This window comes from Eumetopias jubatus, unplaced genomic scaffold (assembly GCF_037043125.1).
Source record: "Eumetopias jubatus isolate StellerSeaLion01/CBP00866 unplaced genomic scaffold, mEumJub1_p1.0 scaffold_13, whole genome shotgun sequence".
NCBI classification, from domain to species: domain Eukaryota; kingdom Metazoa; phylum Chordata; class Mammalia; order Carnivora; family Otariidae; genus Eumetopias; species Eumetopias jubatus.
This window is the reverse complement of record NW_028274819.1, coordinates 3,365,304-3,392,086: the sequence shown is the minus strand read 5'-3', so window position 1 is coordinate 3,392,086 and position 26,783 is coordinate 3,365,304. Positions and strand designations below refer to the sequence as shown.

Genomic DNA, 26,783 nt, shown 5'->3' with positions numbered 1-26,783 from the left:
AGAACCAGCTGCCCTTCTGCGCCGACTCTGTGCTTCCCCCTGTGCGGGCCCCCAGGGCGTCTAGTGTGCAGAGCAGCTCGGAGACCCAAACAGCCCCGAGGTGCAGGAGTAGGATGGGGTGCCACCCAGAGGAGGATCGGGGGTCTGTGCCCTCGGTTCCGGAGGCGCAGCGACTCCATCTCACGGTCTCACTGGCCCCCTCCAGGGCCCGGAGGAGGTGGGGGAGCGTGTGCGTGTGCTCAGCACTGTTGCTCGTCCCCGGGCCGTCCTCCGTGTGGGCTTTACTCTCCTGCTGCTCTCCCCACGCGGTCACGAGAGGTGCCCAGGGCTGCGTCCTTCCACTTACCTCGGCCCCTGGGAACCGGGGTGGGGGGCGCCTCCTGCAGCAGGCAGAGGGGAGGGGGCAGGTGCACCAGCTCAGGCGGGGCCCACCCGACTGCAGGGCTGGAAGAGGATTCCCTGGGGGGTGGCCACCGCCCCAGCTCTCACGCAAGAGCTCGGAGGGCGAGCCAACTCTGGGACCCCCAATGGGGGTCTCCTGGGGGGAGGGGGCGCTGAGCCCAGTGGCTGACACCGCCCACTGTGGCCCCACGGGGCGGGCCCTGCGAAGAACATGGCTGGGAGTTCACCGTCCCGCCCTGCCTGCGCCACCAGCGCTGACCGCTCCGGCTCTGAGCGAGCGGGTCCTCCTCCTGGGGATGAGTCCGGCTGGTCCCCGTCTCCACCAGGCCACAGCTGGGTTCCCTCGCGTCTTCCTATGTCGAACCTGTGCCGGCTGAGCTTACCGAGCTCAGGGGAAGCCTTATTTTCTGCATTTCCTACTTCTTAGGCGTTAAGCGTGAGATCTGGAACAGTGCGGAGACTCCTTGCCTTTTTAACCGCACATTCCGTTGTCCCCGACCACAGCCAGGCAAGCCTCGGGCATTTCTGGAAACCCAACTCGTCACAGATTCGTGAAGGTGCAGGTGTTTTATTAAAAAAATTTGGCGATTCCCTTTATGCCTGAGAGACAAACGTCCATTGAGAAGGAGAGCAGCAAGCGACGTCCGGGAGGTTCTGCTGCTCCGAGAAGGCGCGGGCTGCCCAGCTTGGGTCTGCGCCTCCCACACCCATGGCCCTGGGCTCCCCGTCCTCCCGCTGCCCCGTGCGCTCCCACTGAGGGCTCTTCCCACCGCTGCCCCGAAGCCCCTCGTTCGTGTCTCGCGTCGGGGGTTCTGGAGGTAACTGTGGGCTTGGGTTTTACTCCTGGCTGTGTGCGGACTCCGTCCTGGGCACGTGGACGGGTTCTCCAGCTCCTGTGGCTGCCGTCTCCACGCCGTCCTCCTGGCCTCGCTCACCTTCTGCCCCTCGTAAGAACACTTGTCAGGGGCCTGCCCGGGGAATCCAGGACGGTCTCCAAGCTCCGTCGCGTAGTTGCATCTACAAAGACCCCTTTTCCAAATGAAGCCCCATTCACGGGTTCCCGAGGTCTGGAGAGAGAGGTACCCGCCGGGGGGCCGCCGGTCAGCCCGCCTCACCCTGGACATTTCTTCTGGAGGCATCAGGGTGGGAAGGACGAGCCCCACCCCACCCCCAGGGAACAGGACTGGTCATACAAAGGGCAGTGTGAGCGGAGATTTGGGGCGGGAGTGGCTCAGAGACTGGCCGGGGAGAGAGCGGAGGACTGTAAAATAATCAAGGGGAGCTCTGCGTGCAGACAGGTTTACTCGTCGTTGATCTTTGACCTTGAGGGTGCCGAGCATCGCCCCGCCACAAATTGGTGGTGGTGAAGGGCGGAGGGTGTCTCTGCTCTATTTGAAAGCAATTTCAATAACCACCTGGAGGTTATTGTGGAGGACCTGCTCAGGGCAGCCACTTGGATGTGCAGGGGAGACCCTGACGCCCCAACTAACGGTCCCGCCCGCCAGTGGGAGGAAGCAGCGCCCCCTGGATGCCGGCTGTGCTGGGGCGCGGGAGGCTGCGGGAGGCCTGTGTCCCATAGAGCCGCTGCTCACACGTGCAGGCACGTGGGGGGCCCCCCGGACGGGTTTCGGGGCGCGCCATACGGACGGAGCTGTGCGAGGGCACCCTGACGGCCCCCACGTGGCCGCTGTCCCGAGGCCGGGCTGAGGTGGGGCTCATCTTGAATACTTTAAACGGGTCTCACCGGCCCTCCTCTGAGGAAGCCAACAGAACACGGTCCTCTGCTCACGATGAGGGGCAGCCACCAGCCTGGGCTTCCTGGCTTCCGCTCCACGGCCCAGAATACTCTCCTAAAATTAAAAGCAGTTTTTAAAATGTTTAATTAAAATAAAAGTAATGTAAATTAATTTGAATTTTTTTTAATTAAACAAAAGCAGTGTCACCGAGGAATTGTGACATTACACAACTCACAAGGCTGAAGAGATTTGAGTCATCGGTTCTCCATCACCCGATTTTCTTTTTAATTTTTAATTTTTATTTTTTTAAGATTTTAAGCAATCTTTACACCCAACCCGGGGCTCGAACTCACAACCCCTGAGATGGTTCATGCTCCACCGATGGAGCCAGCCAGGTGCCCCTCTTTTTTAATGTTGTTTTTTTTTTTTAAGATTTTATTTATTAATTTGAGAGAGGGAGAGAGCACAAGCAGGGGGGCTGGCAGGCGGAGGTGGAGGGAGAAGCAGGCTCCCCGCTGAGCAGGAAGCCCAACTCAGGACTCGATCCCAGGACCCCGGGATCATGACCTGAGCCGAAGGCAGACACTTCACCGACGGAGCCACCCAGGTGCCCCTTTAATGTTTCAAGCAAAGTAACAGCAGCCTCATCATTTCAAGAAAAACAGCAGCGGCTGCTGTCCTTGCTCCCGCTCCTCCCCTCCTGCCTTCCTCCTAAGTAACGTGTGCTTAGTGTGGGCTCCGGGCTCATCAATCTTAGGATTTATCTCCTGGCATCTCTTTAAGGGCGATGAGAATTTTAGCATTACTTATTGCCAGCCAAGTGGGTTGCTGGGATTGGAATTACAACACAAAGGGCACGTGGTACCTCTGTATTCCCCAGGTTTTATGGATGAAATAATAAAGTGCCTGGGATTTGCTTTAAAATAATATTGGGGAAGGGGCGCCTGGGTTGATACGTGTGAAGGCAGGATGTGTCCTGGAAGCAGTGACGTGTTAGGCTTGGTGAAGAGCGTCCCAGTTATGATGGACCACAGGTCCTTTGTGACAACTCCCATCTGGAGGTGGAGTCTAAGCCCTCCCCTTAAGCTTGGGCCGGCCTCACTGGCGTGGCTGACCACGGGATTGTGCAGAGGTGACGCTCGGGGACAACTGAAGTGAGGCCATCAGAGAGGCCTTACAGAAACCAGCCCCCAAGTAGGAAGTCCAACCACCCAGGGACCAACCACCCTGCTGTAAGGGAGCCCAAGTGAGCCTCACGGAGGGGCCGTGGACGGTGAGACCCCAGAGGTTCCTCCCGTCCCGTTGGATGTGCCCGGCTCATAAGTGAGGGAGCCACACTGGACATCCTGGTCCCCGGAGACAGGCCAGGGAGAAAGAGCAAGAATCTCCCCCAACAGTGAGAACCAAGGCCCCAGACATACGGCCAAGCATCTGAGCCAGCCCGGCCGAGGCTCCACTGGAAACGGAAATGAGCTGCCCTGTGCCCTGTCCAAACTTGCCATCCCCGATGTCGCAGCACGGTACGCTGGTTGGTTTTTCTCATGAACTTTTGGGGTGCTTTCTTACATGGCAGCGGACGATTGGAACTCTGTGTCCCACACGCACTGTTACATGTTCTATTCTGCTGCCTTCTATTTTGTATGCTGTCTTTGCCCCCAGAAAATTGATTTCGTAATCCACTGAAAGATCACCATCTGCTCTGGTTTCTTATCTGCTGCGATGTAAAAATCCACCCCAAAACTTCATGGTAAAAAAACAACAATGATTTCTCGTTTCTCTTGACTCGGTGGCTCGCCAACCCGGGTGGACCCTGGGCTGCTCTTTCCCGGACTCCCCCACATGCTGCAGGCCGGGCGGCGGGTGGGGGCGTCCCCGCTCACGTGGCTTGCTCACGCCCCACCGGGGCTGCTTCACAGCAGTGCGGCCTCTGGCTCCGGGAGCACAAGATCAGAAACGAAGGGGGCCCCAGGGCCAGACCCCTTGACGTTGTCCACAGAACTCACACCACATCATCTCCTGCCACATTATACTGACTAGAACAAGTCACGAGCCCGGCCAGGACTCGAGAGGCTGGAGAGACGGGCTCCAACCATCTCTGGTTGGGAAGCACAGCTAGGTTGCCCTTGCGGAGGGTGCGCTTGTGTCCCCCCCGAAACTCATATACTGAACCTAATGCACGATGTGACAGTGTTTGGTGGTGGGACCTTTGGGAGGCGCTCAGGTCCTGCGGCGGGGGGAGACCTCACACCGCTGCTCTTGTAAAAGGGACTCCAGGGAGCTCCCTTGCCCCTTCTGTCATGGGAGGAGGCCACCGAAAGGTGGCCGTCTGTGAATGAGGAAGCCGGCTCTCCCGATACCAATTCTGTAGACGCCTTGGTCTTGGACTCCTAGCCTCTAGAGCTCTGGGAAGTAAAGTTTCTATTGTTAGTAAGCCACCCCTTCTGCGCTTTTCTGGGACCCAGACACCAGGAGAGTCCCCTTGCAAAGAGGGGTGGACACGGGAGCATGGTTCCTAGAGACTTCCCATTTTTCCCCATGAGGTTCCTCAAAAAGTTAAAAATAGAGCTATCCTACAACCCAGCAATCACACTACCGCATATTTAACCAAAGGATACAAAAATACAGATTTGAAGGGGAACACGCACCCCAATGTTTATAGCAGCATTATCAACAATCGCCAAACTATGGAGAGAGCGCAAATGTCCACTGACTGATGAATGGATGAAGGTGTCATGTATGTACCATGAAATATTACTCAGCCATCAAAAAGAACGAGATTGGGGCGCCTGGGTGGCTCAGGCGGTTAAGTGTCTGCCTTCAGCTCAGGCCATGATCCTGGGAGCCTGGGATCGAGCCCGCGGTCGGCTCCTTGCTCAGCAGGGTGTCCGCTTCTCCCTCTCCCTCTGCTGCTTCCCCGACTTGTGCTCCCTCTCTCTCAAATAAATAAATAAATAAATAAATAAATAAATAATCTTTTAAAAAAATGAGATCTTGCCATTTGCAGCGACATGGATGGAACTAAGGATTACGCTAAATGAAATGAGTCAGTCAGAGAAAGACAATGATCTTATATGATCTCACTCATATGTGGAATTTAAGAAACAAAACAAATGAGCAAAGGGGGAAAAAAAGACGAAGAAACAGACTCTTAGCTATAGAGAACAGACTGATGGTCACCAGAGTGGAGGTAGGTGGGAGATGGGGATGAAGGCGTGCACCTGTTGTGATGAGCACCAGGTGAGGTATGGAATTACTGAATCAGTGTATCATACGCCTGAAACTAACATTACACTGTATGTTAACTGGAGTTTAAATAGAAACAATGAAAAAATATTTAATCATACGTTTTATTAAATAAGTGAGTGTATTTTATGTAATTGTATCTCAATAAAACTGCTCTTGTGGAGCTAGGCGGCTCAGTCAGTTAAGTGTCCGACTCTTGATTTCTGCTCAGGTCAGGATCTCAGGGTTGTGGGATCAAGCTCTGTGTTGAGCTTCATGGTGGGCAGAGAGTCTGCTTAAGATTCTCTCTCTCCCTCTCCCCCCGCCCCACTTCAAATAAATAAGTAATTTTTTTAAAAAACCTGCTCTTGAATAATTTTCAACTCACAAAGCTGTTTTGAGGGGGAAAAAATGAAACACCTTCTATATATTTTTTAAATCTCACAATGGTGCCTGATAAAGCCAGGCTGTTGCCAAATGTTAGGCCCCTACTCCAGTTCTAATTTCCCTACTTAGCCTACAACACCCTCCTCCTTCCCCGTCACTCAGACAAGAAATCGCCTTCTGGAGCCTTCCATTATCTGGCTTTTTACTCTCTTTAATCACTTCGCTGTCAGATTTGGGTTCCTTGTGAGCTGGCTGGCACTCTCATTTTCAGGGGCCCTATGCACTTTGTATTGTAGACTCCTTCCTCTGGGGGAAAATTCTATTTTTACAAATGTATTGGTATCAAAACGAATACAGCAACTACATATGTTTTCCTCAACCTACAAGTTCCATTTTTTTCCTTCTGATTTTAAAACATTTTCAGAGCACCTGGGTGGCTCAGTCAGTTGAGTGTCGGACTCTTGATTTCAGCTCAGGTCAGGATCTTGGGGGTCCTGAGATGGTAGCCCTGCTCGGGCCCTGGCTCAGTGGGGTCTGCTTCTCTCCCTTTGCCCCTCCCCCCACTCTAATTCCTGCACAAACAAGTAACTCTGTAAAATAAAACAAAACATTTTCATGGGCCTTTGTGGTGGGCTGAATGGTGGCCTCCAAGAAGGTAAATCCAGGGCGCCTGGTTGCCTCAGTCCCTGGAGCATGCAACTCCGGATCTCGGGGTTGTGAGTTCAAGCCCCACCTTGTATAGAGAGCACTTATAAAACAAACTCTTTAAGGGAAAAAAAAAAAAGGTAAATCCATGTCGTAATCCCTTGCACCTGGATACTCCCTCAAATGGCAAAGATGGGATTTGGTAAGGACCGGAAGAGCCTACCCTGGGTTATTCCGGTGGGCCCTGGGATTTGGTAAGGACCGGAAGAGCTTGCCCTGGGTTATTCCGGTGGGCCCTGGGATTTGGTAAGGACCGGAAGAGCTTGCCCTGGGTTATTCCGGTGGGCCCTGGGATTTGGTAAGGACCGGAAGAGCCTACCCTGGGTTATTCCGGTGGGCCCTGGGATTTGGTAAGGACCGGAAGAGCTTGCCCTGGGTTATTCCGGTGGTCCTAAATGCAATCCCACCTCTCTTTTTAAGAGTGGGGCAGCGGCATTTCGGGGACAGACACAGAGGTCATGGGCCGTCGGTCGGAGGCACACGGTGTGATGCAGCCACGAGGCTGGAAGGCGCAGGAAGGGTTTCTCCTCCAGCGCGGCCGCAAGGGGTGCGGGCGGGTTCACACCTCGACTTCCCTCGTGGCCGAGACTAAGGGCGGGTTTCTGGGTCCCGGTCCCAGCCCATGCTGAGGGCGCAGCAGCCCCAGCAGGTGCGCGCTGGCTCGGGGTTGTCCCGCGCCTTCCAGGGATGGCCCCCCGGGCCCCGCTCGGGCTCTGGTGGGCACCGGGAGCGTGCGGGCTCGCAGCGCTGCGGGAGAAGGACGGCGCGGCCGCAGCCCGGACCGCACCAGCCTGGGGTACAGACGCACAGCCCCCCAGGAAGCCTGCCGCCCGCGTCTGGCTCTCACTTCCCGAGGCACGGCACTTCTGGGGCGCGCCCGCATTCCTAGGTGAAGTCCCATTGGGCCAGGCCGGAGCACGTGCCCACGCCGGCGCCAATCAGAGCCAGAGCATTGAGGTGCGCTGATTGGCTGAGGCCTGGGTCGTGGGCGGTTCCCTGGCCCTAGGTGAGGAGCCTCCCGCAGGTTGGACTAGAGGAAGGTGCGCGGGAAATGTGTAGGAAACCCAGGCGCAGAACTGAGGTATCTACGACTTTCCTAGTGAACGAGGGTGCTCTGAATAATTGCCCAGGCCCCGCAGGCGCCCACCTGCTGTGCGGCTTCAGGAGGCGGGGTGCTTGGCCAGCCTCTCGGATCTCCGTCTCTTCTTCTGCCTCCACCAACTTTCTCCCCCTGGTACTGTCGACTGAGGGCCCGCACTTATGGGGCACTCCCTGCATGCCCGGCCTGGGGCTGATAAAATGACATTCGGTCTCCATAGTACAACTCCAGGATGCAGGTGCTAGGTGCACAGCTGGGGAGACTGAGGCATGGAAACGCACAGTGACTGTCCACTGTCATGCGGCTAGTAGGTGGGGACGCTAGGGTTGTAGTCAGGTCCTCAACCTCCACGACCTTTGTGCGTGAGTACCCGTTCTGTCCTCAGTGAGTAAAATCCGCTATGGAAGACACCACCAAAAGGGAGTCTTCCCTTTAGTCCACCGAGCAACCCACACACCGCTGCACCGTGTGTAGTAATGATGGACGGGAAAACCCTTGAGTTCTTTCTCTCTGACCCCCGCTGTTCCCCCAGCGGTTCTTTCCTACCGCTGTGCCTCTGCTTGAATTTCTCCCTGTTCCTGGGACCCCTTTCCTACCTTTACCCCCTTCTCCTGCTTTCTTTTAAAGCCCCCGCTGAAGAGCCGTCTCACTGACATCACCTCAACTTGATGGTGCCTCAAATGTACCAAGTCAGTATTCTGAATGACCCCTCCATCTGGGCGCTTCTGTCTTCCCCCTCCTCACCTCCCTCCATTTTCCTTGTCTGAGCATCTAGGCAGGGGCTAGGGCCATCCTTTTATAAGGAGAGCTTTCAGACTTTAGAATGACAGAAGTGATTATTGGATATTCTTTCAACAGAACTCAGGAGCCTCTGGTAATCATTTGATTCCATGGGCTGTGTGCCTTTGTTTTTGTCTGCACTATATCATACTTCGGAGGAAAACAGACAGCAATGCAAATAATTCTTGTCTGTAGATACACAAATTAGCTGAGTGTAGTGAAATACAGTTGACTATTGCCCTATGGATGGACTGGTTTTTGCAAATTCATTTCAGCGGTCCCTCGGCTTCTCCTTTGATAAGCTGCAAACATCTTACTGCTTCGTTCATTATTAGGTTACATAAAATCTTTGACATGCGTTCACTTTACAGGTATATGTGTTTGAAAACCACTTTATTTTTTTAAATTATCCTTTGACACCTGACATCTCCTTCCCCACCCCTAATCCATCCTCAGACCTGACAATTTAACTTTCTCAATGTCTCTTGTATCCACTCGCTTCTCTCCATCTTACTTGCTGCCACAGGTTTGCCTGAACCTTGTCCCAGGCTCCTACCTGGCTGTCTTCCCATCTATTCCCCACACAGCAGCCAGAGGGCTCTCATTATAATTCAGACTTTATGATGTCTCTTCTCTGCTTAACTTCCTCTAAGGACTTCCTATTTATTTTAGAATAAAGATCAAGGTCCTTGCTGTGTGCCCTGCCAACCTCTACATGACTTGGCCCCATCTTCCCCCACTGCCCTGCTTCATCACCCTACTTCTGCTACTCAACTTTCTTCAGTTCCTCTGCCTCAGGGCCTTTGCACATGCTGTTTTCTCTGCCTGGAGAATTCTTCCCTCCTGACCCCCTTACTTATACTTGGCCTTCAGATCTTGGTGCAAATGTTAATTGCCCACAGAATCCTTCTCTAGTGAGTTAAGGTCCCACATTGTCCCCAGTACAGTTTCACAACACTTTTTACTTCTTTACAGCATTCATCTTGTTTCCTAATTACATTATCTGTGTGATTATGCCTGACTTCCCTTCTAGGCTGGAAGGTCCCTGAGAACAAGGTCCATATTTATTTTGCTGACCATCTATTCTTGATACATATATGGCCTTCTCTGGATGGATAGATGGGTGGATGGATGGATGAGAGATGTCTGACGGATGGGTAGATGAATGAAGAGCAGATGGATGGGTGGAGACGGATGGATGGTGCACCGATGGATGGATGGATGGAAGATGTGGGTGATGGATGAAGGTTGGGCAGATGGATGGATGGATGGATGATGCATGGATGGGTGGGTGGAAGAATGGAGGGTGGGTGGATGGATGGTCGGATGGGTGGATGATGAAGATGCTCGTCCCCTAGCTGACCGACCATTACAGTCACCTCCTGTGAGTCCACCTTGCCTGGCTCAGTTTCCCTTTCTCATTCGGGGCAGTTCTAGGAATCCTAGAGCACCCCTGGGAGCATCTGCCCTTGAGCACAGGCCGAGCGGGCGCCCTCCGCACTTAACTCCGTAAAGAGTTGACTTCATTTTCAGGTCGGCTCCGCAGCCCGCGCACCGGCGGAGCTCGCGCCTGCGCCAGCGGAGGGCGCCGCCCGTGCCACGTGGGCGCCGGAGGCAGCTCCGGCCGGAGGGGCCCGCCAGCCGAGCTCCCAGGGCGCCCGCAGCCGGCCGCCCACCCGGAGGGCCTGGGGCGGGGCCTCGCCGGGACCCGGATGCGGCCCCGCCCCCCCCGCCGCGGAACCGGAAGTGGAGCCGGGCGCTCGGGAGCAGCGGGCGCGGCGGAGCTAGGGCCGGGCCGGACGGACCGCAGGCTCCGGTGAGCGAGCGCGGCTTCCTCCTGGCGGGGCTGTGGGGGCGGCGGGCGGCTCCTCTGCCGGCTGCCCTGGGCGCCGCCAGCCCCGGAATGGGAAGGAAGCGGCGGTCGCTGCGGTCTCGCCGCTCTTCCGCTCGCGGTTTCGGGCGCGGGGGGTGGGGCGCGGGCCGGTCGCTGGGCTCCGAGAGGAGGGCTCCGGGCCCTGAGGGGGAGGGGGTCCGAGGGGAAGAGGCTGGGGCTGCGGGGAGGAAGGGGGACCGGAGGGTCAGACGGGGGTAGGGGTCCTCCGTCTGAGTGCAGGGTGCCTGGGTCCCTAGGGGGGAGCCGGTGAGAGCCGAGGGAGAAAGACCGGGGGTCTGCGCGGGGCGGGGTCGGCTGGGGTCCGAGTGGCCGGGGAGGGAGGCTTGGGCCCTGGGAAAGGCCGAGGTCGGGCGGGGTGGGGCCGGGGTCCGAGGGGCCGGGGTCTGGCGGGGAGAGGCCTGGGGCCGGGGAAGGGTCAGGGTAGGGCGGGGAGGGGCCGGGAGTCTACGCCCGGCGGGATCCGCCGGTGTCCTAGGGGCCGGGGGTCCGGGGAAGGGCCGGGGTCCGGGGTTTTCCGGTGGCCCGCACCTACGGGGAGGTTCTGCAATCAGGTCAGTTGGAATGCAGCGACACGCGCAACTGCGGCTAGTTGAGAGGCTCTAAATTTGGAGCAGCCCCTCCTCTGGGTGTGTTGGAAGTCACCAGAAGGGTTCTTTTGGGCTGTTTGTTGTGTTTCCATCTCTTGAATATTACGGGAGCTCGATCGCCCGACTGGAGGGTCGGGAGAAGAGGGGACAGGGCTTCCTCGGTCTGGAATCTGTGGACGAGTAGGGCTTCTGGGGGAGGAATCCCATTTTCTGCTGACCGCAGCTCTGGAGGCATCCCGAGTGGGCGCTCCCCTCCCTGGGACCGCCCCGCCAGCGCCCCATTTGGGTTGCGGCGACTTGGCCCGGCTGTGCTCTGTCAGGGGTTAACCCCCTGGGTTCTGGCCGCCTGGTCCGGCCCATTGGGCCCAGGGCTGGGAAGGGCTGTGCGTTGGGCAGGCCCCTGCTGTCCCTGCCCCCCTCTGACCGTGGGGTGAGTCACTGCCCCCGTGCGTGGAGGCAGCCCTGTCTCTCTCAGAAAAGCACTCCCATATCCCCAAGGAGCAGGAAGAGTCCTAAAGGCCACTTTCCGGTGCTTCAGAATAAGAATAAAGAGGGAGGGGGCTGCAGGGTTGTTTTTGATACTTTGTCTCCCAGTGCCTGCCGCTGACTTTTGGGTGGATCATTTTGATGGGCTCATCTTTTTGTAAAGCACGTCTAAGTGGTTCTGATTGGTGATTCATCTTTGTTGGGTGCGGGGCAGCCCAGGTAGGTGCTCAGAAAGGGTGTGGTCGAGGGCCTGAGTCATTGGGAGCACGGGGACTGCCTGGTGTGTTCCCCGGGCCCCCGCCGGACATGGCCTCCAGCACTGGCCTCGTCTTTCAGGTTTGCAGGTGTGCAGGCTGATGCTCTGAGCAGACCCAGGGGAAGCGTGCCCAGGTGCCAGGGGACTTTTCTTAGCAGAAGTGTGGCATGAGGAGTGGGTCTCCGGGCAGCTGTTTTGGCTCCTCTGGGCCTTGTTCTCTCTGCCTCTCTGCTGCCCTGGCGATTATGACCTTAATGGGAAGCTAATTCTCTCCCATCACCTGGAACCTTGTCCTGTAGAGTTTTCCGCTCGGTTTATATGGCAGCGTCCAGTGATGTCACACTTGTGTGGTCTTGATGAGTGAGTACGTGTGACGTTTGCAAGGAAGGTCTGTTAATGGTGAGGATTGTTTTCTGTTAACAATTTTATTTGAGATGCAGTTCACATACCGTATAATTCACGCGTTTAAAGGGTACAATTCAGTCGTTTTGTTGTATATTCACACAGTTGTGCAATCATCATCACAATCCACTTGAGAATAATTTTATCACCTCAAAAAGGATCCCTGTTACCTCCTTCCAATACTAGGTAACCACAAATCTACTTTTTGTCTCTCTAGATTTGCCAATTCTGGACATTTCATGTAAATGAGACTGTATGATACCTGGGGTTTTGCGTCTGGCTTCTTTCCCTTAGTGTGTTTTCAGGAGTCATTTGTGCGGTAGCGTGCCGTCAGGCCTTCCCTCCTAGGTGTTGCCAAATAACAGTCCACTGCATGAATGGATCACATGTACCTGCTGCATCACGTGGGCATTTGAGTTGTTTTTGCTTTCTGGCCATAATGAATAATACTGCGAGCATTCCTGTGTGAGGTTTTGTGCAGACATAAATTTTCCCTTCTCTTGGGTCTGCCTCTGTGGGTGGGGATCCCTGGGCCATGTGGTAACCGTGTTTAACCTTTTGACGACCTGCCACACTGTTACTCATTTTACTTCACACCAGCACTGTAAGGCGGTTCTGGTTTCTCCACACCCTCTTCAAACTTGTTGTTGTCTGATTTTTGATTTTAGCCATCCTAGAATGAGTGTTGTGGTAGCTCACTTGTGGTTTTGATTTGCATTCCCTTCATGGTTAATGATACCTAGTATCTTTTTGTGAGCTTACTAGCCATTTATTCATCTTTGGGGAAATGTCTGTTCAGATCCTTTCCACCTGGTTTTACAATGTGGTTAATTGTCCTGTTTATTGTTGAGTTGTCAGAGTTTTTTCTTTATTTTGGGTATATGATCTGAAAACATTGTTTCTCTCATTCTGAGAATTGTCCGGAGTCTCTTGCCCCTTGCCCGGAGTCTCTTGCCCCTTGCCCGTGTCTTTTGAAGCACACTGTTTCAAATTTTGTCCAATTTATCTGTTATTTCCTCTTCTCGCTTGTGCTTTTGGTGTCACATCTAAGAGCTGTTGCCAAATTGAAGGTGATGAAAATCTATGCTTATGTTTTCTTGTGAGAGTTTAATAGTTTAAGCTTAGGTTTGAGATCTTTGACCTGTTTTGGGATTAATTTTTGTATATGGTGTGAGGTAGGGAGCCAAGGCATTATCTATCCTTGGGTCCAAAAACATACCCAAGCTTTTACATTTCCAGTTATCTCTGTGATTTTTTTTTTTTTATTTAAAAATTTGAGGGGGTAGTAAATTGTTGTAGATTTGAGGCTCTCACTCGCTGCCCTTGGGTAGATTTTTATAGATGCTTGCTGATTACAGTAATAACCTCAGTCCCTAGCACATACTAAGCAGCCTACAGAAGTTAGGGTTTCCAGAGGGGACTGAGGAGAGAGAAGGAGTGAATAGTAGGGTCAGGAACTCAGTAGGAAATTGAGCGTAGGGAGGGCTAGCAAAGCACCGTCCCTCCAGTGGTAACGTGTGACAAGGCTGCAGGCTGACGCACGCGGCTCATGCTCGTGGCTGGCTTGTTCCTAGGGAGCGAGGGGGCTGGATTCCTCCGCTCTGTAAGGTTTAGCGGTACGGTGCCGGTGGAAGTTGTTGTCTCGTCCTTGGGAGAAGGTGGTGCGTCGGTGGCCCAGAGAAGTGGAGTCTTGATCGCTGTGCAGTAACCGTATCCGCTCATTAGAAGCGCCGCCCGTTCTGCGCTGCTCCCCGCGTCACCCCGCTTCTCATCCAGGTAGCCGTCACTGTGCGGCTTTTGTCTCCCAGCCACATCGTGATCCCTTCAGAGTTTTCCTTATGTTATTTTTTTAAACTCACAGTAATAGAATTTTATTATTTTTAGCAAAGTCATAATTTAGAATGAGCAAAGAACGGAGACGTGTCAGGATCATAGCCAGCAGAAGATGTCTGCTAGTGATTGCAACAGTAATTTCTGTTTGCACGAAGAAGAAACTTTATACAGCTACAAGTCTTTTGAAACTTGCTATTTTCTGTATTTTCTCAGTGTGTCTGAAAATCGATTGAGCTTTTAGGTTTGTAAGATGCAAATCCTGCCACCCTCCTTTCAGATTTCTTTACAAAGCCTCGTGAAGCGTGGGAGGATGTCAGTTTCCTGAAAGGACCTGTGCGTACCAGGATTTGCCCAGACTGCCTGTCGGTACGCATCCTTCTGAGCGTTTTACTCTTCGTCTTTTTGCAGACAGAATCCACTCCCAAATGCCTGGAAATTCCTCACTGGATCACTGGGCTTTCCACAGAGATTCGTGAGCAGCCTTTCATCTTCAGCCGGAAAGAAAGGTTTGTGCATTGTGAGCATTCCAATCTTCTCTCCCCTCGGACTGTCAGGGTGGATCCCTGAGCAAGGAAAGGGGTGGGTGTTCTCCCTTTGGGTGTGCAGAGATAGGGACGGGGGGAAGTTGCGTTGTTTAAAAAGTAAAGTCAAGGGGTGCCTGGCTGGCTCCGTCAGAAGAGCATGCAGCCCTTGATCTTGGGGTCTTGCGAGCCCCACGTTGGGTGTAGAGATTACTGAGAAATAAGTAAGTTAAGTCAGTCAGTCAGTCCAGTTTCCAGTGTTGCCTGCGGTTTAGAAATAGCAGCGGGTTCCAGAAAACTCTGGAGTGGAGGAATAGGAAACATCTCTGTCCTGGGAGGAGCCGTCTGGCATCTTGCACCTGTGCTGCGGAAGGTGGGAGGGGCTGCCCGGCAGGATGGTAGGAAGCCGGTACCAGTGCTCACCTCGCCCTCGGAGGCTGGCTTCCAGAAGGACCAGTGAAGATGGGCTCTGCTGTGTCCTCCGGATGAGTCTACAAAAGCAACGGGCAAGACCTCTTTCACCTTTGCCTGAGGGGGAAACGTGGCCTCACTGGTCCTCCCCAGAGACCCTGTCCTTCTGTGTGACCGTGTCCTCAGTGGTTGGAACCTCAGTGGCTTGAACTATGGGCAGCTGAAGTCCCACAGTTGGGTGGTCCCTTTCTAGTGTGGTGACACACTTGACTGGGAGCGGCAGACTGGGCGAATCAACTTTCGGGCAGCTGTCCCTGCATTTGTAAGTGGGCGCATGGAGACGGAGCATATCTGGTTGCTCCTCTCAGGGCTGAGAGTTTAGTCTGTTCGTTCTCTAAAATCGTGTCAAAAGCGGATTACATCTGGGAAATTCTTGCCGTGCCTGGGGACAGCCAGACAGAGGAGAGCAAGGTTTGCGGTGTCCTCGGGGACAGTGTTGATTCTCCCTTACCCAGGATCAGGTGACTGCTCGGGTGACAGCAACAGCAGTCCCATCTGGGAGCTTGAGAGCGCTATGAGGGCGCCCCTCACTACCACCTTGAATTTGGACTCGACGCCCAGCAGAGCTGGGGTGGGGGTGGTGCGGATCGAGACGGGAGGTTCTCGGGCTTGTGAGGGGCTTCTGTCCTGTCTGAACTCAAGCCACAGAAGCTTTCGGTTGATCGAGTTAAAGTAATCTTCCAGGTGCTTCCTGGCCTAGGTGAAATTTTATTAATACTTCTGGGGAAAAGGAGTCCGTTCTTCTCAGACATTATTTTCTCTTGAAACTCTTAAAAGATTAGATTTTATCTTTGCAGTTAGGAAAAACCTTGTGCTGGGCAGCTGTGAAGCCGTCGTCCTCTGTGCCAGGTGAAACCGTCCGCTGGGGCGGAAAGGCGACAGGCCGTTCTCGGGACTGCCCAGTGTGGGAAAGGTTCACCGTTCACGTCCCGGGTACTTCCCCAGATAGATGGTGAAGCGACCCTCTCGTTAATCACTTGAAACATTTGTTCACTTGTCAGAGTCTGAGTTAGGGAAATCACTGTTAAATGTCCAGTAAGTTCTAGAAATCAAAATGGGTACTTTTTTTTTTTTTTTAAACTGTGGTAATGTAGGCTTTACACTCACGATGTGGGGTGCTCTCCTGTTTGGTCAACGCTGTTGTCATGACTCAGTGCAGGATGGATGTATTCTTAATGAAGTAAGCGCATTCGTGACTTTTTTATTTTCCAGAAGATGTTCTCATTTGAGTTGAAACAGTATTTCCAGCGGGTGTTTCAGATGCCACTGGAGAACAGTGCTAGAAATGCAGCGTTCTGTTTCTTTTCTTTGTGGTGTTGTGGTCCGCGCGCGGGGCTGGTGGATGCTCCCTCGCCGGCGTGGCTGCGCCTCCCCGAGCCAGGTCGGAGTTGGGGTGCTGGGGGCCAGGAGCCACCGGCTCGGCCTCCGTGACCCCGCACACTGCTCTTTCAGATGTGGAAGGCTTCGGCGGGCCATGCCGTGTCCATCACCCAGGACGACGGGGGCGCCGATGACTGGGAGACTGACCCTGACTTCGTGGTATGAGTCACCAGCCCACCTTGGCTGTACTTCTCCCGAAAGTGGCTTTCCTCTGCTGTTCCTCTGGGTTGTGTGAAGTCTGCTGATCGTTTCTTCTTCTTTTCAGAACGATGTGAGCGAGAAAGAGCAGAGATGGGGGGCCAAAACCGTGCAGGGCTCTGGGCACCAGGAACACATCAAGTAAGAGACTTTCTTCCTGTTGGCGTGAAAATGGCCCCCTGAAAAGCGGACAGCAGATGGGGCAGGGGCCCTGGCCTCTGTCCCTCATGCGGTCCCTCCGTCCGCTGTGCGAGAAGACTGTAGGACACGGTGACATACTTCTGCACGAGCCTTGTATTTATGATTCCAGAGTCCACTCTTCCAGTAGCCGAAGTCTCCTCTCGCAGGACTCGGTCCCCTTCACTCCCTCTGCAAGTGGCTGGTCTCTAACACGCACCGTGTCTTTGAATGCCTTAGACCTGAAACATCCTCCCCCCATGATTTTCTTCTAACTTCACTACTTTATCACTGGCCTTTGGGTCCTGGGAGCTAGATTCTAGGCACTGTGTTCTCGCAAAAAGCCCAAAATAGGAGAACTGAGTGGTCGCCATTGTAGGAGAACATGGCCTTGTTCCTGACTTGGCCCTCCCTTGACCTATCACCTCTCTCGATGGTGTTTCCTTGTCAAGAAGTGTAGATAAAAGCAACTCTTAAAATGCACTCAGACTTCAGTGTAGGCCGCGCTGGCTTCAGAACGTATCCACCCTTTCCCTGCTCATGAAGGGCCATCCCTAACCCGGTGACCTGTGGTGGCCATTTGCACCATTTGTCTCACTTGGCCCCACTCTCTCTCAGGAAGATGAAGCCGTTCTTGGCTGAGAAGGAGGTGGAAGATCGTCCATAAAAGAGGGTGAAGTCTGTAGTGTGGGCATTTTAGACACGAGTGTCCATTCCTCCCTGACCTGCTGCGCCCACACCCTCTGCAGAAGCCCGTGGAGGGCGTCGAGGGAGGGCCCTGGGCCTGCCTGGAGGGGAGCCGGCACCGTCGTGGGTTAGGCCGCCTCCCGAATGGGTTAAGTCACCTATCTGTCTCCTCATTTTCTCTGTTCCCGTCGCTTTGAGACGGGTTGACCTTCATAGGAGCTCTCTGGTAGAGCAGCCCCTGGGATGGTTCTGGGTGCCCTGGGGTCCTTCAGGGGTAAGGAGCCGTGTTCTTGCTCCTTCTCCTGGGGGGCTTGGGGCGGGGGAGTGTGCCACTTCATGGTCTCCTGATGGTGACAGCTCCCTGACCTGCCAGGTTTTGACTACATCTTGTGATCTGTTTGACGATCCCCAGCATTTCAAGTAAAAAGTGGCTTTGGGTGATAAATTCTGAAAGTCTTTCATTTCAGCTTTGGGTATTTACAAAGCTGGAGTATTTCAAGTAAAGGGCTGCTGTCTAAGTGCCTCACTGTCTTGGACCCCTTACCAGGGGTAAGGGACTGCTGACTTTGTTTCCCCTTCTGCTTTGGGTTGGGGAGGTGGCGCTCACAGAACTGGTTCTCCTAGTCCTGTTACCTGATGAAACAGAGAACCTTTTCTGTGTTTGAGAGAAAGTCCACGTTTCAGGATAGGTACTCCGGGGACTTGGGATGCCTCACTTGAGGTGCCCAGGTGGGTTTCTTTTTCCCCTTAAACTTGACTCAGAGAGCTGCTGGAGCAGGTGGGCCAGCAAGCAGAGGAGTCAGGAAAGCACAATGAAGGTGGGGACTTGGGGGCCCGGAATCACAAGATCGCAGGTTTGCGAGGATGATGTCCCCTGTCCTTGCATGACCTTCTCAGAGGTGAGGGTGCGCTTCCGTTCTGTCAGTTTGTTTGTATTTTCTCTCTTTCCTTCAAGCATACACAAGCTGAGAGAGAATGTTTTTCAAGAACACCAGACCCTCAAGGAAAAGGAGCTTGAAACAGGACCGAAAGCCTCGCACGGTTATGGAGGGAAGTTCGGCGTGGAACAGGACCGGATGGACAAGGTGAGGCACGGCAGCTGTGATGGTTCTCGATGAGCCCGCGGTCGGCAGAGCAGGGGCTCAGGCCTCCTTGGATTAAACGTTTTGAGTCAGTTTCTGGGAGCTGACTAGTAGGCCTCTGTTGATTGACCTGACTTGTAAACTGCTCCTGCTGTTTAGAAGCTCTTTTAGGATTCTTGTGGTTGCTGGGGTGTGGGTGACTTGTAGGGAGACCCAGGGGGGCTCCGGGCTTTGGGGGGCCCACCCTGTGACCCGGACAGAAGCCCAGAGGCATCTTGACTGCAGGTGTTGGCATGACCACTGCGCGCAGCTCAGCTTGCAGCCTAACCCAGACCGGTCTGTGGACCGGAATCAAATCCGGGGGCTCCCTCGTTTCCCGCCACAGGTGAACGTTGAGCCAGCAGGTGTGCTGACGTCCTTTGTGCATGAATGACCTTCACACACGAGTCTGGCGCTCTGTGTGACACGGAGTCCCTGCCCACAGGCCAGGAGAGAACACTCCCTCTGAGAACCGTGGGCGAGCCTCCCCTGAGCCATCACCGGTCGCGTGTAGGCATCTGGGGACGCGGTGTCAGCGTTGTTGACTGAACACATCAGCCTTTGACAGCACTCTGAGTCTTCTCTGTCCTGTGAGGGAGCAGAGGAGCTCTGGAGGGCTGATCCTGCGGGAGAAGGCAGAGCAGGGGCCGTTGTACCCCAGGCTCCTCCGCTGAGGCAGTTCTTTACGTTCTCCAGACGTCCCTGTAGACGCAGATTTCCCAGTCTGAACAACGTGAGATTGTTCTGACCCAACAGATGTCTGCCTTCATTCTGCATAGAAGGGAAAGCATCGGCTGATAGCGAGTTCTGGTCTGTAATTCCAGACCTGTGCCCCTGCCCCGCGCCACAAGCACGGGTCAGAGTCCGTGTCCGAGCTGACGTGGAGTGACCCTGCTGGGTCACGGTGTACCTGTGGGCACCCCGAACCAGGTCCGAAATTTGCCTCAGCGGGAGTTGGGCCAAGTGCGAGCTGCAGGAAGGACACAGGGACGTTTCCTGGTGGGACTGTCATTCCCGAAGACGTCTCAGCAGGGCAAGGGGAGGAGAATCGTCTCTGGGCTCCAGAACGGGCCTGGTGGCTTCTGCAGTGCGCGCGGACGAGAGCTCCGTGCACTAGGGACAGTGAAAGAACCAAGTAGGTAGAAGCCTTTCCCACCCCAGAGCGAGCCTGTGAGCGTGGGGTCGTGGGCAGTTAGAAATTCATTATCCGTTTGGACCCCCAGGTCTGGCTTGGAAAAATGACACACTGGGGACAATAAAGTATGAAGGAAGCGCTCCGTGGCAGGAGCGACACGGTGATCACTTCTGGCCCCTGCTGCTGGTGGGACTGCCCCTCCTGCCCTCCCAGCACCGGGCTTTCTAGTCGAGAAGCTTCCCTGAGGAGCCGCCCCCGCCCCCCGAGCCTGCAGCGGCCCTTCCCCTGTGCCTTCTCCCTGTTGTTCTCTGCTCGTCCTCCACATTGCCACCTTTCCGTGGAGGCTCTTCAGGGCTGAGACCTGTCCTCACCTGGTGCCTGGCCGGGTACTGTGAAGGTGCTCAGGGACGTCTTATGAGTGCACATGCTGCACGTCCCTGGCCGATATGTTAGCGGTCCCCAGACGGCTCAGGGAAACACCCTCGTGCCTCTGGGGCTGATGGAATGGGTGGCGCCCCTTAAAGAGGAACCTGGTGGGGATGCTGATGTGGCTCGTGGTTCCTCCCTCCGTGCCTCACTGCACACTTAGGCGAGGCTAGCTTGCAGCTCCTGGGGGCGTGATTGGAGCTGTTGTCAGAAATAATGAAGATTCCCAAACCAAATAACTCTTACTTGTAACTTGTTCTCTCCAGAAGCTGGAAAAAGCTCTAAGATCTCTGTGTTAAGAGTTGAGGACAACGCAGTAAAGACTTTCAGATTAAGACCCATCTCGGGCAGGCACGGATTTGCCAGAGGTGTGTGGTCTGGGCAGGCGAGGCAGCTGCCGGCCCCTGTCTGTGTGGCTTTCAGGCCCCCTGCCCTTCACTCAGGGTCGAGCTGGCCGCGGCCTAGGTGGCAGGCCTCACTCCTGGTCTCAGCCACACCCCGGCACTGGAGTGTGCATCCAGACGGTGCCCTGCCCAGGGCTGACCTCTGGTTACAAACATGACTTTTGTCAGTGGCGTCAGTCCATGTCGATGAACAAGTTTAGAAAAATTGCCAAGCTGTCACTCTGGCTACATTTTTAGAAAAGTTTTCTTAAAACTTCTTTCACTTCTTTCTGCTGAGATTGGTGCTGGGGGACCCCTTCGGCAGGCTGCACCTCACGGTTGCCCTATCGGCACTCTCTGGGGGGGGTCTTTGGAGGCTGCCGGTGGCCGGCGTGTCTCAGAGCTTGTTGGTCAGTACTGACGTTGAGCAGACTCAGGGCGAGGAGACAGGAATCCAAAGATTATTCTGCTTACAGGAAGACTCCACTGCTCCTTCCCCTGGGATACGGCCAGAACGGAATCCTGAGTTGCCTACGGAGGGTCATCGGTGGGGCTGACCCTGCTTTAGTGCAGCCTGAACCCAGGTGTCCTGGTGGAGTTCCGGAGACAAGCAGCGGGCATTTGTGGGGTGCTTCCCGGGCGGTGTGACTGTCGGAGCTAGAAGGAGGGTTCAGATGTGCCGTCCCCGTGCTGTGTCACAGGGCCCCGCCATCCGTGGTCACTGTCCACCCTGGGGGCAGAGCCGGGTGCCGGGAGGCTGGGCAGGGCTGGGGGCTGCTCAGGGTTCGGTAGTAAGTGCGTTCAGCTTTGTGGGCCGTGGGGTCTCTGGCAGTTTCCTGAATTTGGTGGCTGAATCTCAGAAGCAGCCCAGTATGCAAATGGGGAGATGTAGCTGTGTTCTAGAGACTTTATTTACAACGAGCTGGGTACCCGGTGTAGCCCAGAGGCCATGGTTGACGGGGTCTGCACGGCAGGCGGCTGAGTTCGCCTCCTTCGCCGAGGGCCCATGTGGGGATGTGGTGGCGCCCGCTCCTTGCCTGCACCGGGTGCTCGCTTGGTAGACTAGTGGCTGGATGTGTGTCGTAACGGAAGCACGCTGTCCGCAGTTCTGTCCGTTAGCAAGGTATTTCTGGTCCCCGTTCCCGCATCACGCGGTACCAATGTGCCTCGCTTTAGCCAGCAAGTAACTCGGGCCAGCGGTCTCCGTGGGCAGGCCGGGTGTCGCAGGCCAGGTTCGGGGCCGAATTGACCTCGGGGTCCTTGCCTTGTCCCCATTGCATCCAAAGGCCCCACCTGGCAGGGTCTCGGGCAGCTCTGGGGCCCCCTCTGCCAGTGTTCACACTGTGTGTATTTCAGGGAGGAGCCCAGCCCAGGCTGCGGGGGGTTGGTGCCGCATGGTCCCTGTGCAGGGGTGGCCGGTGCAGCCGGGCTGCCGGCAGCTAACACCCCCTCTCCACACCCTGTTGCAGTCAGCTGTGGGCCACGAGTACCAGTCGAAGCTCTCCAAGCACTGCTCCCAGGTAGACTCCGTCCGGGGCTTTGGAGGCAAGTTTGGTGTCCAGGTGGACAGAGTTGACCAGGTGAGTGAGGCATCGTGGGAACTAGCGCCCAGGTGATTGGGCCACTCTCTCCAGACTGGGGAGTCTGCTGGGACTGTCACGGTAGTACGAGATGCCTCTGACTCGGTACTGTGGGGTGGGCGTTCTGACGGCAGGATTCCTAGAAGCACCTCCCCACCCCCCCCACCCCTGCCAGGTTCTGAGATGATTGGTTGGCTGGGCTAAGAATTGAGAACAGGAACGTGTAAGGATCTCTTGCCGTTTGCTGTTCTCGTGCCTGATGTCCGTGTTGCTCTTGGAAGAGCTCACGTGCAAAGCAAGGTCACATGCGGCAGTGGGTGTTGTCCCAGGTTGACATTGTGGGCTGGAAATCGAGTGGAACTTGCTGTGCAGCTTGGCCCGCACAGCCCACGGGTCCCTGGCCCCACAGATGTCAGACACCAGGGCTTTGGGCACTGATTAGACCTGCACCTGGCTTAGGAAATCGGAGGTCAAAAAATAACGTTCGTGTTTTTAAAAATTTCGTATGTATTGTGGATTCAGATGAACAGATTTGGAGGCATTTAAAAATGTGTTTCCCTTTTTGTGGTACCTGCAGTCCGCTGTAGGCTTTGAATACCAGGGGAAGACCGAGAAACACGCCTCACAGAGAGGTAAGCTGCGTTGTGCTGGGGTGGGGGCGAGAGCACTGTCGCCGGAGGGGCTTTCCTGGGCAGGGCTGTGCTCTCTAAGCATCCGGGTCGCGTGTCACCCTGACGCCTCCCAGCCTGTGGCAGAGGCTGCCTTTTCTCCCTCCGAGCGGCGTTGGCCGGGGAGAGTCCGGTCTCGGGCGTGGCTGGTGGAAAGCTCACTGTCCCCCAGCAGTGGAAACCTGAGCCCTAGCTCACTGATGCTTTACTGTGCGTGTGGTCTTCACACGGCGCTGGCTGACCTTCAAGTCGTGCCGGTCTTGTAGAGCCTTTTTTGGAAACGGGAGCATGTCACTTTCTCAAAGCCTTTTTTGTGCACGGGTTTACTTTTGTGTCTTGCGTGTCATCGGATGGCTCCGGGAGCGGGCGCTGTGTCCCTTTGGCCCCGATGGACCTTCCCCGTCCTTTCGGGAAGGGACGAGCTGCACAGCTTGCTTTAATCAGACGATTAATTGCCCGAGTGGGACCACAGCTCACATGTGCCGTTGAGAAAGACACGCCCCTCTCGCGGTTGCCGGGGACCGCGCTGGAGATGGAGTTGGGGGTCACTCGTGGGTGACCCTGGGGGACATTTTAAACCGGGTGCTGATATCTTGCTGAGTCCTGGCTCCGAAATGTTTTTGTCTTGCTCGGTCAACGAGCCGAAGTGACAGTTGAGCCTGTCACCGGGCTTCTTTACCGACTGCTGCCCTGTCTCCGCAGACTACTCGAGCGGCTTCGGCGGCAAGTATGGCGTGCAGGCTGACCGGGTGGACAAGAGCGCCGTGGGCTTCGACTACCAGGGCAGGACGGAGAAGCACCAGTCGCAGAAAGGTCAGGCCAGCGCGGCGCCTGCCTTCCTCCCGCTGTGTCCCGTGCGCACAGACGTCCGTCCGCACCGGGAGAATTTCTCCCCCGTGCCAGGCGGCTCATGGGACCCTGCGCGGCCTTTTTCACTGCGTGTTGGGGACGCTCTTGTCCTGTTCAGGTGAGCGTCAGGGCTTTGTCGTACGTCTGACCGCTCCGTCCCCGTCGTGCGGAGAAGCTGCAGACACGTAACCATTCCTCTTTAGAATGTGGAATTTAGGTCATTTACGATTTTTGAAGCTAAAAATCGACTACAGTGAATATTCTTGTCCCCGTGTCTCATGTACGTACGTGATTATTTAAAAAAGTGAATTTCTAGAAAAGGAATCGTAGGGTCAAAAAGACATTGAGTTTATTTTATTTATTTATTTATCTAAAAGATTTTATTTATTTGACAGAGAGACACAGCGAGAGAGGGAACACAAGCAGGGGGAGTGGGGGAGGGAGAAGCAGGCCTCCCGCGGAGCAGGGAGCCCGATGTGGGGCTCGATCCCAGGACCCTGGGATCATGACCTGGGCCGAAGGCAGACGCTTAACGACTGAGCCCCCCAGGCGCCCCTAGGACGTTGAGTTTAAAATTATAGTGGCTACTGCATATTGTGCTCACCTGCCATGCTGATTTTTCCCTCCGTTGGGAATCCTGCCTGGAGAGGGGTGTCTCCATATAGGGTTTACAGATGCGGTCCCTCCCACGGAGGCCCTGGATGCCTGGTTCTTCTGCATTGTTTATTTCGTGTGGCCTGCATATTTAATTTTTTTTTAAGTAATCTGTACACCCAGCATGGGGCTCAAACTTACAACCCCAAGATCAAGAGTCACATGCTCTGCCGACTGAGCCAGCCAGGCACCCCACACATGTAAATTTTATAATTTAAATTTTATATGTAAAAACAGAGGGCTCACGTCTTATTTAAAACCCTAGATTGCCTTAAGAGACAAAAAGAGAAGTCCCCCACTGGAGGCACGGCTGGCTGGGCATTTTGCAGGGACGCGACCGGGAGGCCTACGGGGCAGCCGGGCCTCTGCTTTGCCGTCGGCGACACTTCCTGTCACACGAGGCCTGCCCGCCTGTCCTGAGACCATGGCCCCGGCACAAAGTGTGTCGTGCAGAGTCACTTTCAACTCAGCCTCCTCTGTCCACTTGGGGCAAGCCTGTCCTCTGCTGCCCGGTATGGCACGCAGCCTGCGAATCGGGGCCTGCTCTCGGATCCGCTCAGTGCTATTGGACCTTCTCTCCTACGAGCCTGTGAAGAAGAATTAAAGCTGCCTCTGGGAAGTTGGGGAGCGGAAGGCAGAGCCTGTGGGGTAGACAAGGTTCCTCTACAGCCCAGGCCTCCCTCTGAGGGTCTGATCTTGGTGGTCTGTTCTGAGAGTGGCCCTGGGGGAGCCGTGCTTAAGTGTCGAGATACGTATGTCAGTGACGTCGCTTTGGGTAGAAGTGGTGGTGTTTCTGGAAGCTGCTCCGTGTGTATCTTTCTGCTGGCTTTAGTTGGTGAGGCAGAGCGACCTCGTGAAAGCTGGCCGCTACCGCTCCGGGGCTCATCTCACTCTCAGAAGCTTCATAACACACGTCTTTCTTTCCTTTTTATTTTTTTTAAATTTAAATTCAGTTAAATGACACACAGTATATTACTGGTTCCAGAGGTGGAGTTCAGTGATTCATTGGTTGCATATCACACCCAATGCTCAGTACCTCTCCTGCCCTCCTTAAGGCCCGTCACCCAGTTACCCCAGCCCCCCAGCCGCCTCCCCTCCTGCAGCCCTCGTTGTGTTTGCTGGAGTCAAGAGTCTCTTCTGGTTTGTCTCCCTCTCTGGTCTCGTTTTATCTTTTCCTCCCTTCTAGTGTCCTCTGTTTTGTTTCTTAAATTCCACATGTGAGTGAGATCATGTGACTGTTGTCTTTATCTGACTGACTTATTTCACCTAGTGCAGTGTCCTCCAGTTACATCCGTGTCCTCGTAAATGGCAAGATTTCATTTTTTGATGGTTGAGTAATACCTCATTGTGTATATGAACTACCTCTTCTTTATCCATTCATCTGTTGGTGGACATCTGGGCTCTTTCCGCAGTTTGACTATTGTGGACGTTGCTGCTATAAACATTGGGGTGTAGGTGCCCCTTCGGATCCCTACATTTGGATCTTTGGGGTAAATACCCAGTAGTGCAATTGCTGGGTCGTAGGGTAGCTCTGTTTTCAACTTTCTGAGGAAATGTTTTCCGAGTGGCTGCGCCAGCTTGCGTTCCCACCAGCAGTGGAGGAGGGTTCCCCTTTCTCCGCATCCCTGCCAACATCTAACACGTTTATTTCGTGATCTCCTTTGGAATGCAGGAAAGATAAGACAATTGTTAAAATCCGTCATACTGGCCCCTCTTCACGTTTCCGTTGTTACATATACAAATGACACTTCCCAGTGTTTCCCGTGTTAGTGGTCTTACAGTGTGCCTACAAGACTTTTGGTTTGTATCGTTTTGTTTTTAAGTGGGTGATAAGAGTACTGTCTCAGATCAGCTCACCGATTGTGTTGCTGCTATATAAACAGTACTTTTCTTGTTCGCAGATTACTCCAAGGGCTTCGGCGGCAAGTATGGCATCGACAAGGACAAGGTCGACAAGAGCGCCGTGGGCTTCGAGTACCAGGGCAGGACGGAGAAGCACCAGTCGCAGAGAGGTGCCTTCCATTTTCTCCTCTCCTCTCGCCGGCAGCTGGTAGCATGACGAGTGTTGGCCAGAACAGAAAGGGAAAGTGTCCCTGGGAACCCCTAAAGTAGATGCCTCTTTTTAATTAAATACCGCAGGTTGAAATATAGCAAGTCCACAAGCGCAGCTGTTAAATGAAGAAACCATATCCTGACGCGTCTTTGGCCCTGGTGCCCCAGCAGTTGTCCGTACTAATGGCCGTGTGTCGCACGTCTGTGTTGTAAACGGGGAGACAGCGGTCGCTCGTGGGGGCTGCTTTAGGCTGCGTGCCTTGGAGCTTCGTACGCGGGGTCCTTTGTGTGCTCATGGTGCTGAGAGCACAGATTAGGCTGCTTTTCAGACACAGTCGGCGAGGCCTCCTTCCTGCAGGAAGAGAGAGGACGGGTTTAGCAGGTTATGTGGGTCTCATCGTATCAGGAACACACTGCCCGGGCTCCCCACTAACGCTAGATTGTGGCCTTTTCTTGTGCGTGTAGACTACGTGAAAGGGTTTGGAGGAAAATTCGGTGTACAGAGAGACAGACAAGACAAATGTGCCCTTGGCTGGGATCACCAGGAGAAACTGCAACTGCACGAATCCCAGAAAGGTACATTTATTATGCCTACTCCTCCCGAGATCATTCCAGAAGTTTGTTTCCGTCCACAGGTCCATCAGTGTGCTACGTTTTTGCTACATTTCTGTCGTGTGTCATTTTTCTCTCCA

The 26,783-nt window shown here is 54.6% G+C and overlaps 1 protein-coding gene across 1 annotated transcript in view; it reads left to right on the top strand.

The window, feature by feature from the left end:
• Positions 1-10,073: 10,073 nt before the first annotated feature.
• The window catches only part of CTTN (cortactin), a 31,322-nt gene continuing 14,612 nt past the window's right edge, over positions 10,074-26,783 (top strand). Inside the window, exons 1-10 of the mRNA XM_028118201.2 lie at positions 10,074-10,147; positions 14,198-14,295; positions 16,234-16,320; positions 16,427-16,500; positions 18,179-18,308; positions 21,758-21,868; positions 22,446-22,500; positions 23,239-23,349; positions 25,941-26,051; positions 26,557-26,667. Of these exons, the coding sequence (XP_027974002.1) occupies positions 16,234-16,320; positions 16,427-16,500; positions 18,179-18,308; positions 21,758-21,868; positions 22,446-22,500; positions 23,239-23,349; positions 25,941-26,051; positions 26,557-26,667 (790 nt within the window). The 5' untranslated portion in view covers positions 10,074-10,147; positions 14,198-14,295. The remainder of the gene's footprint in view (positions 10,148-14,197; positions 14,296-16,233; positions 16,321-16,426; positions 16,501-18,178; positions 18,309-21,757; positions 21,869-22,445; positions 22,501-23,238; positions 23,350-25,940; positions 26,052-26,556; positions 26,668-26,783) is intronic.